The following is a 20,579-nucleotide window of genomic DNA, read 5'->3' as shown; positions in this document are numbered from 1 at the left end:
TTTTACTGGAAAGTACTGTTATATGTATATGCTTATAATAATTTTTTTTGACTGAATTAAAAGCATAACATTTTCATTCAACAATTTCAGGTTGCCACATCAGATTTTGTGTTTGCTCATTCTGATTTATTTATAATGCAATTTTCTAAATCTATATCCTAATACTGTTCTATTGGTTTTTTTCAGGGGTTTCCTATGTAACCTCATAATACTTTCATTTTTAGTTCTAAACTTAGATACAGTAGACTCCTCTGTTGCAGTGGAGCTTCCTCTGGATAAGACATTCCTTTTAGGAAACATAGGTGTCTTCAGGGATGGGAACGTGGGTCAGGTATTCCTCTTTTTAAAAATACATTGAGCACTTCTGGAGATATGAGAAAGAGTATAAAATATGGTCCCTGACTTCAAGGGGCTCAAGTTAGGCAAGGAAGACAGACCCACAAATTATTTTTCATACAATATAGAAAGTGTTATGGAGCACAGAGGAAGGTGCAGTTGATTCTCTGCAGGAATTACTAAAGCCAAGAACTCAGCATTTACTGCACCTGGGTTGTTCTCTGTCCACTTTTGAGACTTAGTATTTTCTGTCTAACATTTTTATGTATTTTTCCATTTAGAATATTTTGTTTTTCTGTACTTTTGATCAGTAGTGTCAAAAGAATATGGCCTAGACTAAAACCAAATGATCTTATTCAATTTCACTCCCCAGTTACTTCTGGGTCATCTGTAAGCTTGGCAGGAAATAAATGCAATAAGCAAACTAAGCAAAGGGAAAAAGAAAAATGCAATTCTTCTTTAGCTTGTTCTCAGCAAGAACAGTATCATTCTACCGAATTGATAGCACTTTCTTCTGAATCCATCAGGAGGCATCAAGTGATCAGAATCATTATTCAGAACTTGAACACAGTAAGTTACTGTCTAGAATGAGGGTAAAAGTGAGTTTGCCTGTGTGCACACACTGGTTTGCTAGTTGTTTTTTAAAGTTAGAGCATGTATAACCTTGGAACCTTCTCCTGAAGATGGTAATAGGTAGTTGCTGATTTGAGTTTCAAATGTGCCCTTTCTTTAATTTTTCTAAGATACTAATTAATATCTTGCTGCTAAAGAAGCAAGAAAAAAGAAAAAGGAAATATATATCTCCAGTCCACAAATCATAGATTTCTGTGCTTTATTTAGTGTTTAGCTGATACACTGGGGGCATATACGCCTACACACGCGCGCGTGTGCGCGCACACACACACACACACACACGGGCATGGGTAATCAATAACTAGCTGCACTGATCCTGAGCTCAGGTTGGTGATGTCATTATTAAGAAACCAGCAGTAGGGATTCCCTGGTGGCGCAGTGGTTAAGAATCTGCCTGCAAATGCAGGGGACACAGGTTCGAGCCCTGGTGTGGGAAGATCCCACATGCCGCAGAGCAGCTGGTCCCATGCGCCACAACTACTGAGCCTGTGCTCTAGAGCCCGTGAGCCACAACTGCTGAGCCCGCGTGCCACAACTGCTGAAGCCTGCGTGCCTGGAGCCCATGCTTCGCAGCAAGAGAAGCTACCGCAGTGAGAAGCCTACGAACTGTGGCGAGGAGTGGCCACTGCTCACCGTAACTGGAGAGAGCCTGCGCACTGCAACAAAGACCCAACTCAGCCAAAGATAATAAATAAATAAATAAATTTATAAAAGAAAATAAAAGAAACCAGCAATAACTCAGAAGAAAGGATTGTCCATCATTTCTATAGCAGTGGTACGGCCTTGTAGAGAAACATTGTTTTATGTGGCCTTGTCCATGTCCTGTTGGGAACAGTCATTATCAGCAGGGCTGACTTGCACATCCTCAATATTTAACATAGTACTAATGTTAGATTGATTTTATCTTTAATTTACCTCAAACCTTATGCTTTAAAATACTGACTATGTGCATATTAACCTTCAGTCACATTTCATAAGGATTGCTACATTGCAGAGTTGGTACATTTCTGTGGTAGATAGTTAAAAATATGCCAAAATTGATATGTATTTTATGAAATCATTATATGTAATATAAAGTAAATCTAAAGTTAAAAATTAACAAAAAACAAAACATGTATGAAATACAGTAACAAATTCATATTTTTCAATATGGCTTATCATTATTGACACATGGATATACTTGAAGCCTGCTTCTAGAAGTCAGTAAGTTACCAATTTATTACAGAACATCAAATATCTGTATGATAGGAGCTTACTACTGAAATATACATCTTTCTTTTGGAATGAAGTTTTCTCTCTCATGAGGAAATGAGGTTTACTCTTTGTGAGGTTCTATCAATCTCAATATGATTCTATCTCTTTGGGATATGGAGGAGAAGGGAGAGTTCACTGCTTTGTTTTTCTAACTATCTTTCTCTGAATAGCTTTCACTTTTTCTTGGAAGTTATTTAAAACCTTCTGTTTTTTCCACTACTTGATTAATGTACATCAGTTTTTATAGCTTTCTGCTCATGTTGTGATTACAACTTTCTAAGGACCCAGCAAACTGTTTAGGACAGTGAGATAAAATGTCCCCCCCTTTTCATTATATTAAAGCCATTTCATTATAGAGAAAGTTAGTGGGGTATGGAGAAATCTGTTCTCTCAGATCCCTTAAATGTTGTTTTCAATCAAAATTCTTTCACTGATGCTAATGAAAAAGAGGTCCTATCTCCCTGATGATTTCAGGGAGAAATAATAAACAATTGTTAGTAAAGCAATTGCTTTAAAATTTGAAAAGCATTATTCTTACCATCATCGTCATCATCATTATCTTGTCTTGGAGCTTTACTGTAAGGAAAGCATTGTTGTGTGTTTTATTTATATTATCCCTGATCCTCAGAGCAACCCATAAGATAAGCTTTATCTTTCTCATTTTACAGTGAGAAACAAGAAGCTCAGAGGAAGATTAAATGATTTGGTCAAACTCACAAGGCTAGATAGTAGCTGACCCAGGATTTATTCAAAATATCTGGCACAAATGGTAATGCTCCTTGATATGACTTACCAGTGATTCCCAAGCCAGGCCCATGTCACGTGCCCCCAATGGACATATGCACAAACCACCCCGATCTTTGTGATGAAAGTCATGAAGTTAGAGGAAGAAAAAAGATTAAAGACAGCAGTAATATACCATCCAGACTCAATTAGAGCATTTTACCTTCTCCTTTTAAGTCTGTTCAGTCTTTTTTTTTTAAATTCCAACATGCCATTAATACACTCTTCCCTATGAACTTTCAGCCATAATTAGTCCATTGTTGAATAACAAATGGTTAGAAATATTTCTCCCATTAATTAAGCCAAATACAGTAACTTCTTTTTGGAACTACATTGTATATGGCTAAGCATTTTTCTTTTGGAGAGCCTCCTCTGAAATATAGACAAGAGTAGACGGGACCCTTTGTATAACTGTAACCGTCACCTCTACCTCCTTAGTCTTTTATACTGTAAGCCAAATAGCCCCCTCACCTCATTTTTTAAAAAAAATATTTATTTAATTAATTTATTTTTTGCTACATTGGGTCTTCGTGGCTGTGCACAGGCTTTCTCTAGTTGCGGCGAGCGGGGGCTACTCTTTGTTGCGGTGCGTGGGCTTCTCATTGCGGTGGCTTCTTTTGTTGCAGAGCACAGGCTCTAGGTGCGCGGGCTTCAGTAGTTGTGGCGCATGGGCTCAGTAGTTGTGGCTCTTGGGCTCTAGAGCGCAGTCTCAGTAGTTGTGGCGCACAGGCCTGGTTGCTCTGCGGCATGTGGGATCTTCCCGGACCAGGGCTTGAACCCACGCCTCCTGCATTGGCAGGCGGATTCTTAAACACTGTGCCACCAGGGAAGCCCACCCTTTTTTTTTTTTTTAAATTCTGCTGATACAACATAAGTTTCCATGTGTTTTTTTGTAAATTTGTCACATTGATTCATTGAGCTTCCTGTCAAACCAGCTACAGAGTAGTTGAATCTGGGCTAATCTTAAGCCAGTTTTTGGTCTTTCTTGACTTACATATTTGAACAGTTGACTTTTTGTTTTGTTTTTACTCTAGTAGCAGGACACTGTATTTATCCTAATTCTTTATGTTCTTCTTGTAATGCTTGCCATCAATTGCCATCATTCTGTATCTTAAGATGGTCAGGTTCCTCAAGACCAGATTTTCTTCCTCCATGTTATCTAGATAGCCAGCTCTTTTTTTTTTTTTTTTTTTCCAAATTTCCGTTTCTCTTAAGTTAGCAGGAAGAAATGATGAATTTACCAAGTCCTTTGGTCTTTTGCCCAGGACTTTCAGAGTCACTAGAAATGGTCTGTATTTCTTTTGATACAGTTGTTCATCTCTACAAGATTCAGTAAAAGTGATTAGTGGTGTATTTGATATACTATCTAAGCATATTCTTCGTCACTTCTTGACATTTGCATTTGAATGAGGTAGCCTTATAAAAAGCTGTGCTATACCCATGAATCATCATTAACCATACTGGTCCCTTTCTCTGGATACCGTAGTATGTTGCAAGGCTTCTTCAGTCCTTCATACCTATGCATTCTCATCATTATTGCATACATCTTTGAAAGACCTAGATTACCTACTAAGAAAAGCCTCATTTTTGCATTATTCTGGTCATTAATGCTCAATACTTCTTCGGTATTACTCACCTCTGAGTTTCTAGTCTTCTCACCTCCTTCATTACTGGATTCTTTCCCCCTCGCAACCTCATTTATACCTCTGTTTTTACTGCTCTCCTTCTCTCTTATTTCTTCTTCCACTTCCCTTTCCTTCTCTCTCCCATGCATCACTCCACCCCTACCAAATAAATGTCCAGAAGTCATGCTCTGAATCGGGAGTTCCTTATTCCCAGGAGAGTCCTTACATCACTCAGAGGGAATTTGCTCCTCCATAGTGGCAGCGTTTACCAGGTTTTGTAATCTTCCAGCTCATAATAGTTTTAGATGCGCACTGTCCAGTACAGTAGCTACTGGCCACAGATGGCTATTGGACATGTGAAACAGGCCTAGTGCCACATGTTGAAATGATAATATTTTAGATATATTGGATGAAATAAAATATCTTATTAAAATTAATGTCCTCCACTTACCTTTTTTTTTAACATGGCTAATAGAAGATTTTTAATTTCATATGTGCTTTGAATTATGTTTCTACTAGACAGCATTTTTAGACACTCTAAACTAAAAGGAAATACATAAAGAGATTATTCATTAGCACAATGGAAAAGAGAAAAATAAATTACACATGAAAAAAATAATAAAATGCGTAGCATTCCGGAGCCATTTTGGATCGGCACATCTCAATAGGCCCAGAGAGCTTTGTTGTATTATTGTACAATCTGGTCTAGGTTCAAAATAATTGCCCCTGATTTGTCAAGAAATGTTAAATTATATTTTGAATAATCCATTTTTGAATGCATAGAAGTGTTTAATGTATTTCAGAAAGAAATTCCCTCAAGAGCAGGAGAATTAAAATGCTAAATTAGCAGTATGTTGAAAACTTGGCTATCTAGAGTGATTTAGCCCTTGACTTTTCCAAGAGAATTAATTTTTATGGTTGCAGCTTTTAAATAAGGCTAAGTGATAATTTTTATATAAAGGTAGTTGATAAATTTATGGGAGCAAAAATCGGCCCATCACAGAGTAAAAGTACCAAAATATTCAAAACCACTTTTTTTCATCAGAAATGTTTCTTAATATTTGATGTGAAGTATTTATATTAAAATTATTTCAAAAAATTCATTTTTGTTGTTTGTTATTAAAATTAGTATACAGATTTCATCTCTCCATTCAAGAAACTTTTATATGTAGTACCTGCAATCTCTGTCTTTGGTCATCTTGTTTAGAAATGGTAGTAAATGTTTCTCATAGGCAATTTCTACAATAAAGTTATGGATAGTACGAAACTAAAACCTAGCCATGGAAAACAGATTAATGTTTTGAACAACGTGGCAGGGTTGTATGCATGAAGTGATATATATCACAGGTTAATCCAAGCAGCTTTCTGAAATATAAGAGGAACAAGGAAGTTCTGAATAACCATCTACTGAAAAGATAATATCAAGCATTGATATAAATCTAATTTCTGCTAAGAAATTCATATTAGCACACACAAAAGACATGGAATGTTGACACAGATTTCATTATTGATATACAATTATCTTATACATGTTTCTGATAGAATTGTTGCTGCCCTGTTTTGCTAGGTATTTAAAATAAAATGGAACTAGACAATACAACTGATACTAAGGGATGGGGTTAAATATATTCCAGATAAGAAAATTAAAATGTACACTTGACATGTGGCTTCCTGCTTCTATACATAGGAAAATATATCCCAGTAAGATATGTAATTTTAAGATTATCTGAAATGAACATCTACTTCTGTTTCTCCGGTTTGCTACTTCAAATAAAGATGTTTTTCCTGATTTACATTAAGACAGACTTGAAACAATTTCCCAAAGCAAAATACTACGGACTAATTTTTCCCCCAAAATTGCAAATATGTCCTCTTCATTTCCTCAACTTTAAAATCTTTCCTCCATATTTTTCTGAAATAATAAACTTCCTCATATATCTCCTCAGTTGAACAAAATAAGAAAAGTAGATAAAAGTCTAAGAAGAAAGTCAAAATCAGTAGTTATCATGTTAGTACACTAGCCCATTATATTAACTTTATAATAAGAAAGTAGTTAAGTAAATTAAGTGAATGCTCATCTGTATTGGATTTTTTTTTAAGCTAATATTATGCTCAGGAAAGGAGCAAACTGGCCTTCCAGACATTATACCTCAGTACCTCTCTTATAGTCTTTTATTTTTTCTAAAACTACTTCTCTTGGAGAGCATTTTCTTTAATATGTCTGAAATGCCTCCTAGGTGAACTATGAACTCTCAATGTCTGTCTTGAAATTGGCTGTGCAAGAATCAAAGACTAGTTTCAACATCTAAATTAATAATTAAATAAATTAGCTATATTATTTAAATAGATTATTCTAATTTAATGGGCATTTCTCAGTATATGAAGTCTGAGTCTGTGGTAATATATCCATTAAGTAGAAGCTGAATTAGCAAAGTGTTGCTACTGTGGTCATGTTTAGAAAGATTATTGGGTGTAGTATTAATTTAAGATTAAGATGTAAATATTTTAAATTTTACCATTTATAGCGTGATATCCCAGGTGACACATAAAACTAACACATCAAATATAAGCTCTGCTGCATTGTGATCCATTCAATGCCTTCTCTCTACTTGACATTCTTTCCATTCTTACTGCCACCATTTACTACTTTTCTTCTCACCATCTTGCTACAATAGCCCTGTAATTAATCCCCAGTGTCTCCAGGTCTTAGTTCATTGAGCTACCAGGTTAAGTTCAGCTTTACTTAGTTTACTCCCCTGCTCAAAAAGAAAGAAAAGTAAACAAAGAGTTCCTGTGCCTTACAAAATCATGTTAAACTCTACAACCTAACATTCAAGACCCTTTAAAATATAAATTTACTTTTAAAATTATTATTCAATGCCCCCCATTCCACTTCACCTTCCCAACATATACCCTAAATTTGACATCAGTCACCTTTCCCCAATACACGTTCCATTCTCCTGCACTTCTTTGCTCAGATTGATAATTATCCAAATTTCAGTCCATTTCCACATGTTAAAATCCTGCCCCAAAGTGTATGGCCAAGCTTATATATGACTTAACTTCAGGAAATCACCCCATACTACTCCAATTAAAAATACTGGCAAAGGGGCTTCCCTGGTGGCGAAGTGGTTGAGAGTCCGCCTGCCGATGCAGGGGACACAGGTTCGTGCCCCGGTCCGGGAAGATCCCACATGCCGCGGAGCGGCTGGGCCCGTGAGCCATGGCCGCTGAGCCTGCGTGTCCGGAGCCTGTGCTCCGCAACGGGAGACACCACAACAGTGAGAAACCCGCGTCCCGGAAAAAAAAAAAAACTGGCAAAGGACATGGATTCTAGTCCTAGCTTTGCCACTGTATAGTTTTAAAATTTTAGGCAAGATATTTACTAATTTTGGGTCTTAACTGAGTCATGTATAAAATAAGGATATCAAACTAGTTTATCTTGCCAAGCTTGCCTTAAGATTATATTTAGAATCAATGAGTGTAAGTCAAAGGTACTTTTTTTTTTTAACAGCAGTTCTTAACCTGTAATAACTTCATAGACTCCTTCATAGACTCCATAGATTCTGTAAAAACTCTAAAACTGTAGGCAAAAATTTGAGTTTATCTTCATCTGTGCAAAGAATTTTCTCCCTACGGAGAGGGTCTAAAGCTGCTTTCATTAGCTCCTTAAAGTGCTTCATGATCCCCCCCAAAGTTAGGAACTATCATTTACCTGATCTAAATCTTTTATTAACACAGACATACACACACTCAATGCCTCAATCTCTCTCTCACTGTCAATGGTAAATATCTCAAAGCTTTAAGAACATAGTGCTTAGCTCTGTCATCTTCTGAAAGTGGTCCTCAACATCTTTTCCTTAACATACCTGGCAGATAATGTTTACACGTGTGATATACTTCCGTCAGTGACAGCTGTGCACTGCAACGTGCTAAATGAATAATACATTCTATGGATTTGATACCATTCCTCGTGTTCTAGCTCTGATTCCATCACTTTTGTCCTACTAATTCAAGATTCAGTACATGATACAGTAGTAGTAGCTGTGTTATACCTGGCATATTATAGATAGTGAATATATATTTGTTAAATGAATAAATAAATGATGTCTTTCAAAGGAGAACTAATAAATGAGTGGCATTAAAAGAGAGAGAGAGTTTGAGTGAGAAAGATTATGCCCAGGATAAAATACCATTACTCAGACTTCACTAAGTTTAATTAACTCTAACCCTGAATAAGAGATTTAGTGATACTTTGGGGGGAAATATAAGAAAAAAAGAAGCATTTGCAGCTTAAAGAAGTAAATCATAATTGGTGCTTCCTGAAAAGACCAAAATTGCAAAGTTGCTACATCTTTCAGAGACTTTGTAAACAGGACAAAATATACAAAGAATAAAATGCAATCATATACAATAATTACAGTGAAGACAAGACAATTCTTACATCATTCAAAAAGTAGTCACTTGTACTTCTGCATTAGCCTTAGTTTCCTTAATTCCTTATATTTGGTGTAAGAAGGCAGAGGTCTGACTATCCCAAATAGGTGTCTCACCAAACTCCTAGCCCTCAGTAGGCTGATGCATTGAGGGGCTGACCATCCTGATAAGAGCAAGGACTGCAGGAAAGTAATTTCCTTTTCACAGATAACAGTATGGTTCCTATAAATCAAAGTATGCTTTGTTCATGTATTCTCGTAGCTCTGAGATCGCAGGTACTACATACAAAGCAGTTCCTTGAATGAAGAGATTAAATTTGTATATTCTCCCTATTTCAAAAAAAAGTACAAAAGACAGAACAAGTGAGAAATGAAGAACTAAAAGCTGTGCAAATTAGTTCAGTTTTTAGGTGAATTGCCCTCAAAAAGAGGCAAGATTGGGATTTCTAGCTGTGAGGTTGAGATTTCTAGCAGTACAGTACTGTCATATTTCTCATTAGTCAACTTTTTCTCTTTTGTTCTTTTTCCTTTCTGTAGGTGGCGTGATTATATTCCAGAATAAAGACTTTTTCAAATTTTAAAAAAGATGTGATTTGTCAGTTTCTTATAAAGTTAAACATACATTTACTGTACATCCCAGCACCCACACACCTAAGTATTTGCCGAAACTAAATGAAGACATAGGTCCATACAAAATCCTGTCTGAATTTTTTTTTTTTTTTTTTTTTTGGCGTTCCTCGGGCCTCTCACTGCTGTGGCCTCTCCTGTTGCGGAGCACAGGCTCTAGATGCGCAGGCTCAGTGGCCATGGCTCACGGGCCCAGCCGCTCCGTGGCATGTGGGATCCTCCCGGACCGGGGCACGAACCCGCGTCCCCCACATCGGCAGGCGGACTCCCAACCACTGTGCCACCACGGAAGCTCCGCTGTCTGAATTTTTACAGTAGCTTTATTCATAGTCACCAAAAGCTGGAAACAGCCCACATGTTTATCAACTGGTGAATGGATAAGCAAATTTAGGTGCATTCATATAATGGAATACTGCTTGATAATCAAAAAGAACAAATATTGGTAGTCCAAAACATGAATGAATCTCAAAAGCATTTATACTAAGAAAAAGAAGCCATACTTAAAAGTCTACGTATCCTGTGATTCCATTTATATGACATTCTATAAAAGGTAAAACTACAGAGAAAGAAATTAGATTAGTGGTTGCTATTGGGTTGGGATAGATGGATTACAGAGGGGCCTGAGGGAACATTTTGGGTGATGGAGATGTTCAAATTTTGAGATAGTGGCTACACAGCTGTATAAATTTGTCAAAATTCATAGAACTGTACATTTGAAAAGGCTGAATTTTAATGTATGTAAATTGTACTTCAGTGAGTAAATGAAATATTAAAAGACATAGCACATGTACTATATCATAAAATATCCCAGAGGAGTCTGGGCTTAACCCTATAATCAAACATTAATGTATATGATAGCTATGTATACCAGGTGAGTCAATTTTGCTGACAAATGAATTTTTAGAGCTTTGGGGATTTTGAATTGGCACATAAGAAATTGTGGGTTGATTGCTATAGAAGAAGGATCCCTGATATAGAACAAAGAATGTAAAACTATTGGCCTGTTTTGGACCAAATATGATTTTACTTTTCCAGACCATTTCTGGACAGTAAACATTGTGATAGTAAAGAATCAATATCCCAGTTCTCTCAGCCCTGACCAGCCATTTACGCAGATAGTTGATGGCTTAAGCAGTGGTGGGCATTCCAAGCACCAGACACCACACCATACATGGAATCACAATCTGACATGCTTAGAATGAGATCTCCTTCCTTCCTTCCTTCCTACCTTCCCTCCCTCCCTCCCTCCCTTCTTATTTTCTTTGTGACATATCAAAAGGTCTTTTAAAGTACAGGCACACTTTGCAGAATGTCTCATTGGTTAACAATGTGCATTAGAAATACCCCTCCTGGTTTTTAATACCGAACTTTAGAGAATGCATATATATTATAATACAACATTTTTTTGGCCAGTGTGTGTTTGTAGTTATGTCCCAGATTTTAATACTTCCGTTTTTAACAAACAAATCCGTGAAAAGTCTTGAGTTACATTCCAAATACAATTGACAGAATGTCACAAGCAGGTATAAATTATCTGAAACCCCACTTAAGTGTCTGTAAATGGGATGTCTATCTAAGATGTCACTTGGGCTAAGTGAAGACATATTACTGCATACAAAGAAACTGGTTGGTAACAATCATATTATTTATTGACTGCATTATATGGTTTTTTTTGCAGAGCCTTTGTTATGTCTGAGTGTAATTTTGTGTTTTTTAATGTTTTAGGACCTTGGTTTAGGTTTTTTTGTTAACATGTAATACATTGTAATTTTTATCGTTTAAATATTATAAGATAATATAGTTGTATTTGGGGGCCTTTTATCTTCGAAAATTGATTTTTAGCTGCCCTGCAGGGCAGGATGTGTGGGACACCTCCATTTTTCTAAAGAATTGGAAAATTCTTCTCAAGCTGCACTGTACTGGACAGCCAGCTTGGAGTTTACGTTAGTACTGCAGCACAGGTTTAATGTTAGCGAATTAGAAAGGTCAGAGTTGCAAGGAGCAGAAGATAGGAAGGATCTCCACCAGGAAAATACTCTATTCAAGCCTAAAATTTTAAAGCCCCCAATTATTCCTTGTTTAGAATCGACGTGGAGCATTTAGTTTGATTGTGATTCTAGACTTCTCTAATGCTGTGGCCTTTGAAGCCAGAATCAGAATGAGTGGGAAGATTGATAGGATTCAGAAGTTGGAAGAAGGCATTGAGGACTCGTAATACTTTGTAATTTTTTCCCAGCATTGTCCTGAAAATATTTATGAAAGATTTCAGAGAGTGAAATAATAATTCAATTGACAATTGAAATAAATAATTCAAAAAATAATTTCAGAGAGAGGATGCAGGTCATTCCTGGGGCCATGGGTACATATAGTAGATACCAGGCTGTCTGAAAATTGCTTTTGGTGGAAGACCTAGCTTAACATCTTGAGATCAGATTATTTCCTGGTGCTTCAGTGAAATTCCTTCCACAACTACGTAGCTGTTTCTAAAATGTCAAATCTATTAGTGAAAACACAATGGATTATGTCACCTAAATTGATATTTTATTCCCCATATTGGCTGTCAGTTTAGTTACAAGAATCAGTTCATCTCTTGTATTTGTTGGCAGCTTGATGAGAAAGTATCTATATGAGAATTAGCAATTCATGGTACTACTTAGCCCTCAGCAACAAAAGGGTCCCTAAACTTGATAATTGAGATTCTTGATTGAAGTCTTTTCTAGCTCTTACCTTGAGATACCTAAAGCATGAGGAATTAACACATGCTGTGGGAAATGCAAAATGTATTGGTCATTTTAATAGACCTGGAATACATTGTCTTCATTCCTACCTATTCCCTTGGTCCAAAATGTTAAAACAAACTAGAAGATAAAACTTATATGCTTACTTTTTTTTTTTTTTGGCCCATGTTTACAAGCTCATGTGAAAGTTCCCTGCTTTAAAGTAGTTTTGATGGAAATATTTGGCTTATGTTATATAAATATGTTCAACCTGTTTAAAGCCAGTTGTTGTCATTGTTTCTAAAATTGTTTTATTACTATTATTGTTGTGTTACTCTTTTGTTTACATCGCTTCTTCCAAAATGCAGATTTGGTTAGTTTCTGCTCACGTTAGCCTTTTTTCAGGGCTTGATAGGTAGTGAATAATACTCAGTGAAACCTTAGGCAATTCATTTAATTGTCTTGGTGTCAGTTTCATTAACTGTAAATAATATGTTGATGATCCCTTAGGAAAGCTATTCTGAAATTGGGGATGAGGTGACAGGAGAAAGGTAACTTTCAAGTCACACCCTCCCCCCCCACTGCATATAACAAGAGGTGTTACTGATAGCATGTATTATGCATGGTTTCAAAGTAGAGAAAAGAAAGGTCAAAATTCTTTTTTAGTCCTTTATTGCTTCAAGAATTTATGATTCTGTGTTCATAATTTTTACATGTTGTTCCATCTCAACAAAACCAAATGACTCATTTTTAGAAAACTTAGTCTGCTTTGATCCTGTCAGTTGCTGAAGAAAAGAACGAAAGCCCCTTAAGATGTTGAAATTGAGATAAGTCAATAATTATGACGTCTATTTATTGATTCAGGTTTTCTCCATTTTTATTCAAAAAGTAATTTTGCCTTCACAGTAAGTGAAAGAGAAGTTGTTTCTAACTACCTCAGAGAAATACAAAGGGGAGTTTTATTTTTAACCTTTATTTTTTAACTTTCATTTTTAACCTTCTTTCTGATAACATATTGATACTTTTTAACACATTAACTCATATCTCTGCCCCCCGACTGTGTGTGTGTGTGTGTGTGTGTGTGTGTGTATTTATCCTTACATGCATCCCATCAATACTTAGTTTACTAATAACAGTTCAGATTTTGGAAAGTAAACTTTGTGGCTTGCTTATTGTTTTTTTTAGCCCCACTTATTTTATTCTAATCAAAGAAAAATATTCTAAGCCATCTGTTTTCTCCATTTCTGGCTGCTATTATCTTGACTATAATTGCCTAGTTTCCTTTCTGGCTGATCTATTGCTAGCCTTTATCTGGATGTTATTAAAGAATATAAATGCTCCACAGAGCACCAGAGTCTCAGCCAGAATATTTTCAGATTCGCAGCTAAAATGAAATAGAACTAGGGGTTTCACTGTTAAGTAGACAGCTCAGATCTGTTGTCAGAGTGTGTGAGGGACTCTAAGTTCATTATGCTACCTATTTCTGCGATGTAGCATTTGAAAAATAGCTTTGACTGTTTATGGATTGTGGTCCTCGGGCACCAGATAGTGGATGTTGGAATGTATTGCAGAAAAGCTGATTAAAGTACTAGGAACTCTAACAGTGAAAGTAGAAAGTCATTTGTAATACCTCAGTCTGACACTGTTGGGTGCACTTATATGTTTCCTTTTGAAAGCTTTGGTTTATTATCAGTTTATCCATGAGGGAATAACCTTTTTTTTTTTCAAAAAGTGCCCTTTGGAGTAAATATCAATAAGCTCTACTTGATGAGAAGCTTATGTAAGTAGACTGATTTGAACTTTGGAGATGCCAGATACTTTGCAGTTTTATTTCCTGGCTTACTCAAGTCATGTTTCACTATGACTTCAATTTCAATAGTAGCTGCTTTCAGATCTCAGTTTCAGTATGATTACTGTATATCAGGAAATGTATACTTACACCAAAATACAGACTGTGTCAGAATTTATTGTCTTCACCTCCCTTTACCCCGTTTGGACCACTTTCCTCCCCAAGGAAAGTTCACTGGAGTAGAATATGGGAATATTTTAAATAATCACAAAACTTGTAGATCTTTAAATATACTTTGCACTCTACTTGTTAAAATATTTCAGTATTTCCTCATTGTTTTCAAAATGAAGTTCAAACTTCTTAGAGTGCCATTCATGTGATCTTTCTGTTTCTTCTCTGCCTCATTCTTACCCATTCCCCTACAAATGTGCTTTGTTTCAGGTTTACTGAGCAGCCATTGCCCCTCTCATTTCTTTTACTTTGGTTGCTTCCTTCTCCCTCACCCTTCTTCACCGGAGGATCACCTGTTCTTCCTTTAAAAACTCTGCGCAAGTTTTCCTTCTTCCAGGAAACCTTCCTTGAACTACAGTTATCCTGCCTCCTATTAATCCTACTTAGACTAGCCTTTAAACTCTTCATAGCATAAGACTCATTTCCTACTCTCATCATTTGTTTACTTGATTGTCTTGTTTAATAGACTATTATTCCTTAAGTTTAGAGATGATAGTTTCTTTTTTTTGGTTTTGAATCTGGCCTATAGGGCTTTCAAATAATTGTTTGCTGACTGACTAAATGAATGACTTTTATAGATTATCCCATAATTTCACTTATTTTGCTCTTGATTCTTAAGCCGTTAGAGGGTGTGCGTCATACTGTTTTCTCAGAAGGAGATTCTTAAACTGACTCATTCACTTCCATATTGCCACCTAAAACATTTAATAAAGGTAGGTCTTTGGTTTTAGGAAGACAAGAACCTTATTTGTGGGGGATTAGAATAATGTAAATCTTAAACTGTCAATCAGTTAAAGAATCTGGAATACAATACATGGGAAATTAGAAAGACCGACTCTTATCATGAAGCATGCATTCTAGCTTATCCATGTATATTGTTGAGCCCGTGACTTTATTGGTATATAAAATTCCCTTAGGAGAGAATAGATATTTAACAACTTTTTCCTTATTTGAAAATAACTGCTTACAGTTTCTAGATTTTAATAAAATCTTAATCTAAGAATCAAGACAAAATTTTAAACTAAAAAAATATTTGCTAATGAAGGGTTATAGAATTTAAACATGTGCTTGATGGTCCTGAGACGTCCTTAAAATATTTGCATCAGGGCTTCCCTGGTGGCGCAGTGGTTGAGAGTCCGCCTCCCGATGCAGGGGACACGGGTTCGTGCCCCGGTCCGGGAAGATCCCACATGCCGCGGAGTGGCTGGGCCCGTGAGCCATGGCCGCTGAGCCTGCACGTCCGGAGCCTGTGCTCCACAACGGGAGAGGCCACAACAGTGAGAGGCCCGTGTACCGCAAAAAAAAAAAAAGAAAAAAAAAATTGCAACAATATTCTGCATTCTGTAGCAAAATAAACAAAATGCAAAGAAATCCATATTTATAAGTGATAAGATTTTTAAAAGTAGTTTAAGCTTATTTCTTAGTAGAATTATAACATTTTAATCTAAAATTTTATTTTTTATATGTATACTTATTATTTGCCTTCACATAATTACTTGCTTAGACATTTTGTATAATTATTTCTTTAATGATATAGCAAACTGAGTCAGCATATTATACCTGAATCATGGTCCTGGCTGTTGCTTTTATTTATTCAGTGAGCAAACTCTATATTACTAAAATGCCTTCAGTTGTGCTTGCAAAGACTTGTTTGTTAGTTCTTGAATGCCCTAAGAAATTTGTATTGAAGATTCTAAATTATATACCTATATTCAGTCCGTGATATATTAAAAAATAGAATGGAGAAAAATTATTCACATCTTAATAGTTGGATGTCTGCTTATTCTCAGAGACCCCAGTCTCCTTTTAAAAATATTTTTAAGATTCATTGTTGTTAAACTTTGGTATTGAATTTGTATAAAGTGTAGGTTGCAGCACGTTAGAATATTATTGTCATTTAAGGATGTATTCACTGTTTTGGTTTTTAGAGCACTGCCTCCAAGGGGTTCATAGCATTTGGTACGTAGTTCACGTATTTCTAGTCTAGAGACCTACCCTATCGAGGCAAAGGCTTCATGATCCCGATATTTTTTTTCTTCTGCTATAAAGCTCAGCAATGGTAATTAATGTGTTGGTTTTTTTTTTTTTTGACAAAACTTTCCATGTCATTACAAATAAAACTGAGGTTTTTTGAAGACTAGTAATTTGTACCTTTAAAGAGCCACATTATTTTGCTTTTGTCTCAGAATGTATTATGCTTCACAAGTATACTGTGACAGCCTGAATAGAAAAGGGGGGAGGGGACATTGTCTTCAACTGGCATGCTGTTATCAGAGGGAATGTGTTTCTGGACACGAGATTTAGCATTCATTGGTCGTCTGAAGAAAGCTATTTCATCTGAGGATTGGACAAGAAGCTGCGTCAATTTGCTGCCCGTCTCCAAGGCACTGGTGATGCTGCCTTCACAAGCTGGCTAACGTCACGGCTCCATCACCCAGCGGGGTGTGGACTCTCTTTTTCTGTTCTTTTCTATTTAATTCTCTATTTGCTGCCTACTGCATTTCTTAATCTGTCTTCTGCCAAATGCTAACAGCATGATATTTTGCAATCATCTAGGTGAATACAAGAAAGACGAACTCCTAGAAGCTGCTAGGTAAGTGATTCCATTCATTTTAAGTGAGTATAATGCATTTAAGGGAGAAAAGGAGGAGGGCAGGTGGAGGACTATAAAAATTATAACATGTTATTGTCTTGCTTGGGTTTTATACGATAATGCGGATAAGACCTTATACTAAATCTTTGTATACTTTATTTTGCACAATTAGTGTATTAAATGAGACTGTCTTTCAATATGGTGATGATTGTAAGGTTAATTTTATTTGGAACATTTCTTAAGGTAACTGCAAACCCGAGTTGCAGAGCTTTTCGAATGATATTCTTGGAGTATTTAAATACCTATATCTTTATTTTTCTCTGGAAATTTTTCTAGCCAAGCTTGAATGAGGGGCATGAAGTAAATGTTAAAATTCTCACCCATTTTCTTTTGTTCTTGTTCACTTATAATTTAATTGATTAGCTTTTTACAGTATTTTATATGTGTTTTTAACTCCAGTGTTTTAGATCACTTATCAGAGTAAAGTTTGTTTGTAATTAAGAAGGTGACTTTATGCAGATAAATAAAAAATGTAGAAAGCTACCTTATCTATGATATACCACTGTATGATGATTAACAGGAATTATTAGGAATATATTGATTGAATTGAATAAAGCAAAAGAGATTCATTCAGAACCATATAAAAGAAATCAAAGCAAGCCTATATCATTTTCTACTCTCTTGTGAAAAATATCCATAAACATTCATAAGAAGCGCTATAATTTTATAGGAATTGACTTACTACCTTTTTGTAGGAGTGGTAATGAAGAAAAACTAATGGCTTTACTGACTCCTCTAAATGTGAATTGCCATGCAAGTGATGGGCGAAAGGTAAGTCATTTAAAATATAATATTCCCCTTCAGTGATTTCTTTTTGCTTTACAGTTAAAATTTTTAAAGTTGGCATATATATGTGTATATACATATATATACACACACGTATATATACATATATATATATGGCTGTATTTTACTGGTACCTTTTAACGTAAAATGAAATGCTGCTGTGACATGTTCATAGAGCTGGTGAAGCATGGATCTTAAGCCTTTTCTCTTAAATGTTAGACACTGAAAGTTATTTGTTAAATGGAACTGCAGCTTTTTTGGTGATTAAAATTACAACACCATATATTATTTTCTGTGTATGATAATGGAAATTAGAAATATTTGTTCATATCCTAATTACCCATCTTGGTTAGGATATATTTTTTATTTCTTTTTGGCAGAGGAAAATTTGTTTGCTAGACAACCAACACTTTTTCCATTTAAAGCTGAGAAAATGCTAATGATTTTTTTAGGTCTATTGTAATGGCCCTGCTTTTTTTTTTTTTATTGGCTAAGTTTTCATCATTATATATTGAAAGAAAGTATTAAAGCAGAGAAAAATATTCTGTATTAATATACAGTTGTCATAAATGTAAGGTAATATATAAAATATGCAGTGGTATCTTCATTATCTGCTTCATATTCTTGCTGAATAGAGACAGAAAATGTAATCCTTTATAGCCTTTGGTATCTGACCGCAAAGTTTTGCAGTGATTTGCCTTATAGATATGGAAAAACAAAACACTTTGTACTATAAAGTCTTTTTTAAAATGTTGGTTAATTTTTTAAGGTTAAAGGATGGCTTTTATATTTTTAAAACCTAAAACATTTTTAAAGTTACATTGCAGATACTGAGGAATTTCTTGTACCTAATATTTAAAGAATTAATTCCTTTGGAATTATTCATATCGAAAATATACTATGGAAAGTATCAAGATGGATGGTACCCCTTAGAAATAATTAACTGTTTTGCTTTTAAAAAATCATTTTTCTCTGAGTGATCATTTTATAGATTAAAATTATTCAGCTTTCCTTTCACTTTTTTCCCTATTCTAATGAAACACATATAATAGTGGCATTGAATTGAATCCTTCCAAATATATGTTGTTATTGAAGATGGCTTGTATATTTTTTCACATGGCCTAATGAATGTTTAGTTTCTCTGGATAATTTGGAGAGAGACTTCTACTTTCATGGTAGGTTAAATTATGTATATATAAAGCTATAAATTAGCAAAGATTTACTTGGTACTATTAATGACTTTTGGGAGATGTTTTTAAATGGTAACTGCTCATTTTCCCTTCAATTTTGAAGTTGTTTTGGGAGTTTTAACTTCTTTGAGTTACTCTGAGTTCCAGATTTTGTTTGGATCCTTTTAGTAGATAAGGCAACTTTTATCACTATGCAGAAAGAACCCTTCTTATCTGTAAATGCAGCTATATCTTTAGACAGAGCTCTTTTAGAGCCCAGCCTACTTCAGTTTTCCACAGCCATTTTAATATTCCAAAATTTATGTGAGATTACTATAACAGGAGTCAGTTTCCATCCCAGCCTCATTCTCCCATCCTTACTTACCCTTACACCTTGACAGCCCCATTCCTAGCTCAGTAAATCAAAATAATTAAGGAGTGTGAACACTGATAATTAACAAATTACCTCTTCTCCTTGCCTCAATCCCTACACAAATATGTAGAACTTCTTTATTTTTCCTCCTCCCCAAAGGAGGATACACTTCCTTTATTCCTGTAGCTGAAACTAACATATTCCTCATTCAAATTCCTATGGCTCCTTTTCTGTATTACTCTATGGCATTTACCGCAGAGTTCTTGAATTGTGGTTATTCATACGTATCTTTTTCTTCTACTTGGCTATTAGCTCTCTTTTATACCGGACCAAGCCTGGCATTTTGCATGTAGCAGAAACTTAGGCTACGAATATGCTCCCAGAGGAACATAATTTTATCCTTCGAGTGAAAAAAATCATCTGTGCTCTTTGCCAGTTAGAAAATTAACTCAGAAGTATATGAATGGGGAATTGTATATTTTCTGTTATTATATATTATTACTAGTATTATTTTATCAATTTATTTTTGAGTAGTTGTACCACAAGGGAGAATTATATATTTTAATGTGTAGAACATTTTTAAGAACATGTCTCAAATATTACTATTATACCGAAGGTTTCACAACATATAAATAATGTAATAATTTTCCAAAATGTGCTCCTATACTTTTTTAGATTATCAATTTTCTCAAATTAGATAGAAAAATAAAATTAGACTGAAGCATTTATTAGGTTTTGGTGCTATGCATATAACATAAAAAATCATTCAAAATTGTTCATCAGTATGCAAAATGCAAATAAAATTTCATGCTTAAAATTGAATAATGTTCATATTTAGATATTACCCTTGTTTATGGCACAGAGCAATTCTTATTAGATATACCAGTTGCAGTAAAGCCGTGAAGTGGTAGATATTGTGGGTGCTGATGGAGATTGGGAAAAGATCCTTTAGTTATGACAGTCTCTTTTGTTTTCTTGCTATTGATATCAAGAGGATGTGTAAGCAAATCTAGCTGCTGAATTACAAGTCAATCTTATATATTTAGTATTTTTCCAGGCCATTAGCATGTGTTTATCCAGAATTAGGAAGTCAGATTGTATATAAACAAGAGGATACAGGTACTTTACATGTATAATAAATTAGTCAGGTATATGAAGTTTTATTTC

At 35.2% G+C, this 20,579-nt stretch overlaps 1 protein-coding gene across 1 annotated transcript in view; it reads left to right on the top strand.

Moving 5' to 3' along the window:
• The window catches only part of TNKS (tankyrase), a gene marked incomplete at its 5' end in the record, with an annotated part of 174,371 nt that overhangs the window by 67,945 nt on the left and 85,847 nt on the right, over nucleotides 1-20,579 (top strand). The window contains 2 exons of the mRNA XM_079726472.1: nucleotides 16,988-17,024; nucleotides 17,780-17,855. Coding sequence (XP_079582598.1) covers nucleotides 16,988-17,024; nucleotides 17,780-17,855 — 113 coding nt within the window. The remainder of the gene's footprint in view (nucleotides 1-16,987; nucleotides 17,025-17,779; nucleotides 17,856-20,579) is intronic.

Source organism: Hyperoodon ampullatus (assembly GCF_949752795.1).
Source record: "Hyperoodon ampullatus genome assembly, chromosome: 20".
Lineage (NCBI taxonomy): Eukaryota > Metazoa > Chordata > Mammalia > Artiodactyla > Ziphiidae > Hyperoodon > Hyperoodon ampullatus.
This window is presented reverse-complemented; position numbering and strand designations above follow the sequence as displayed.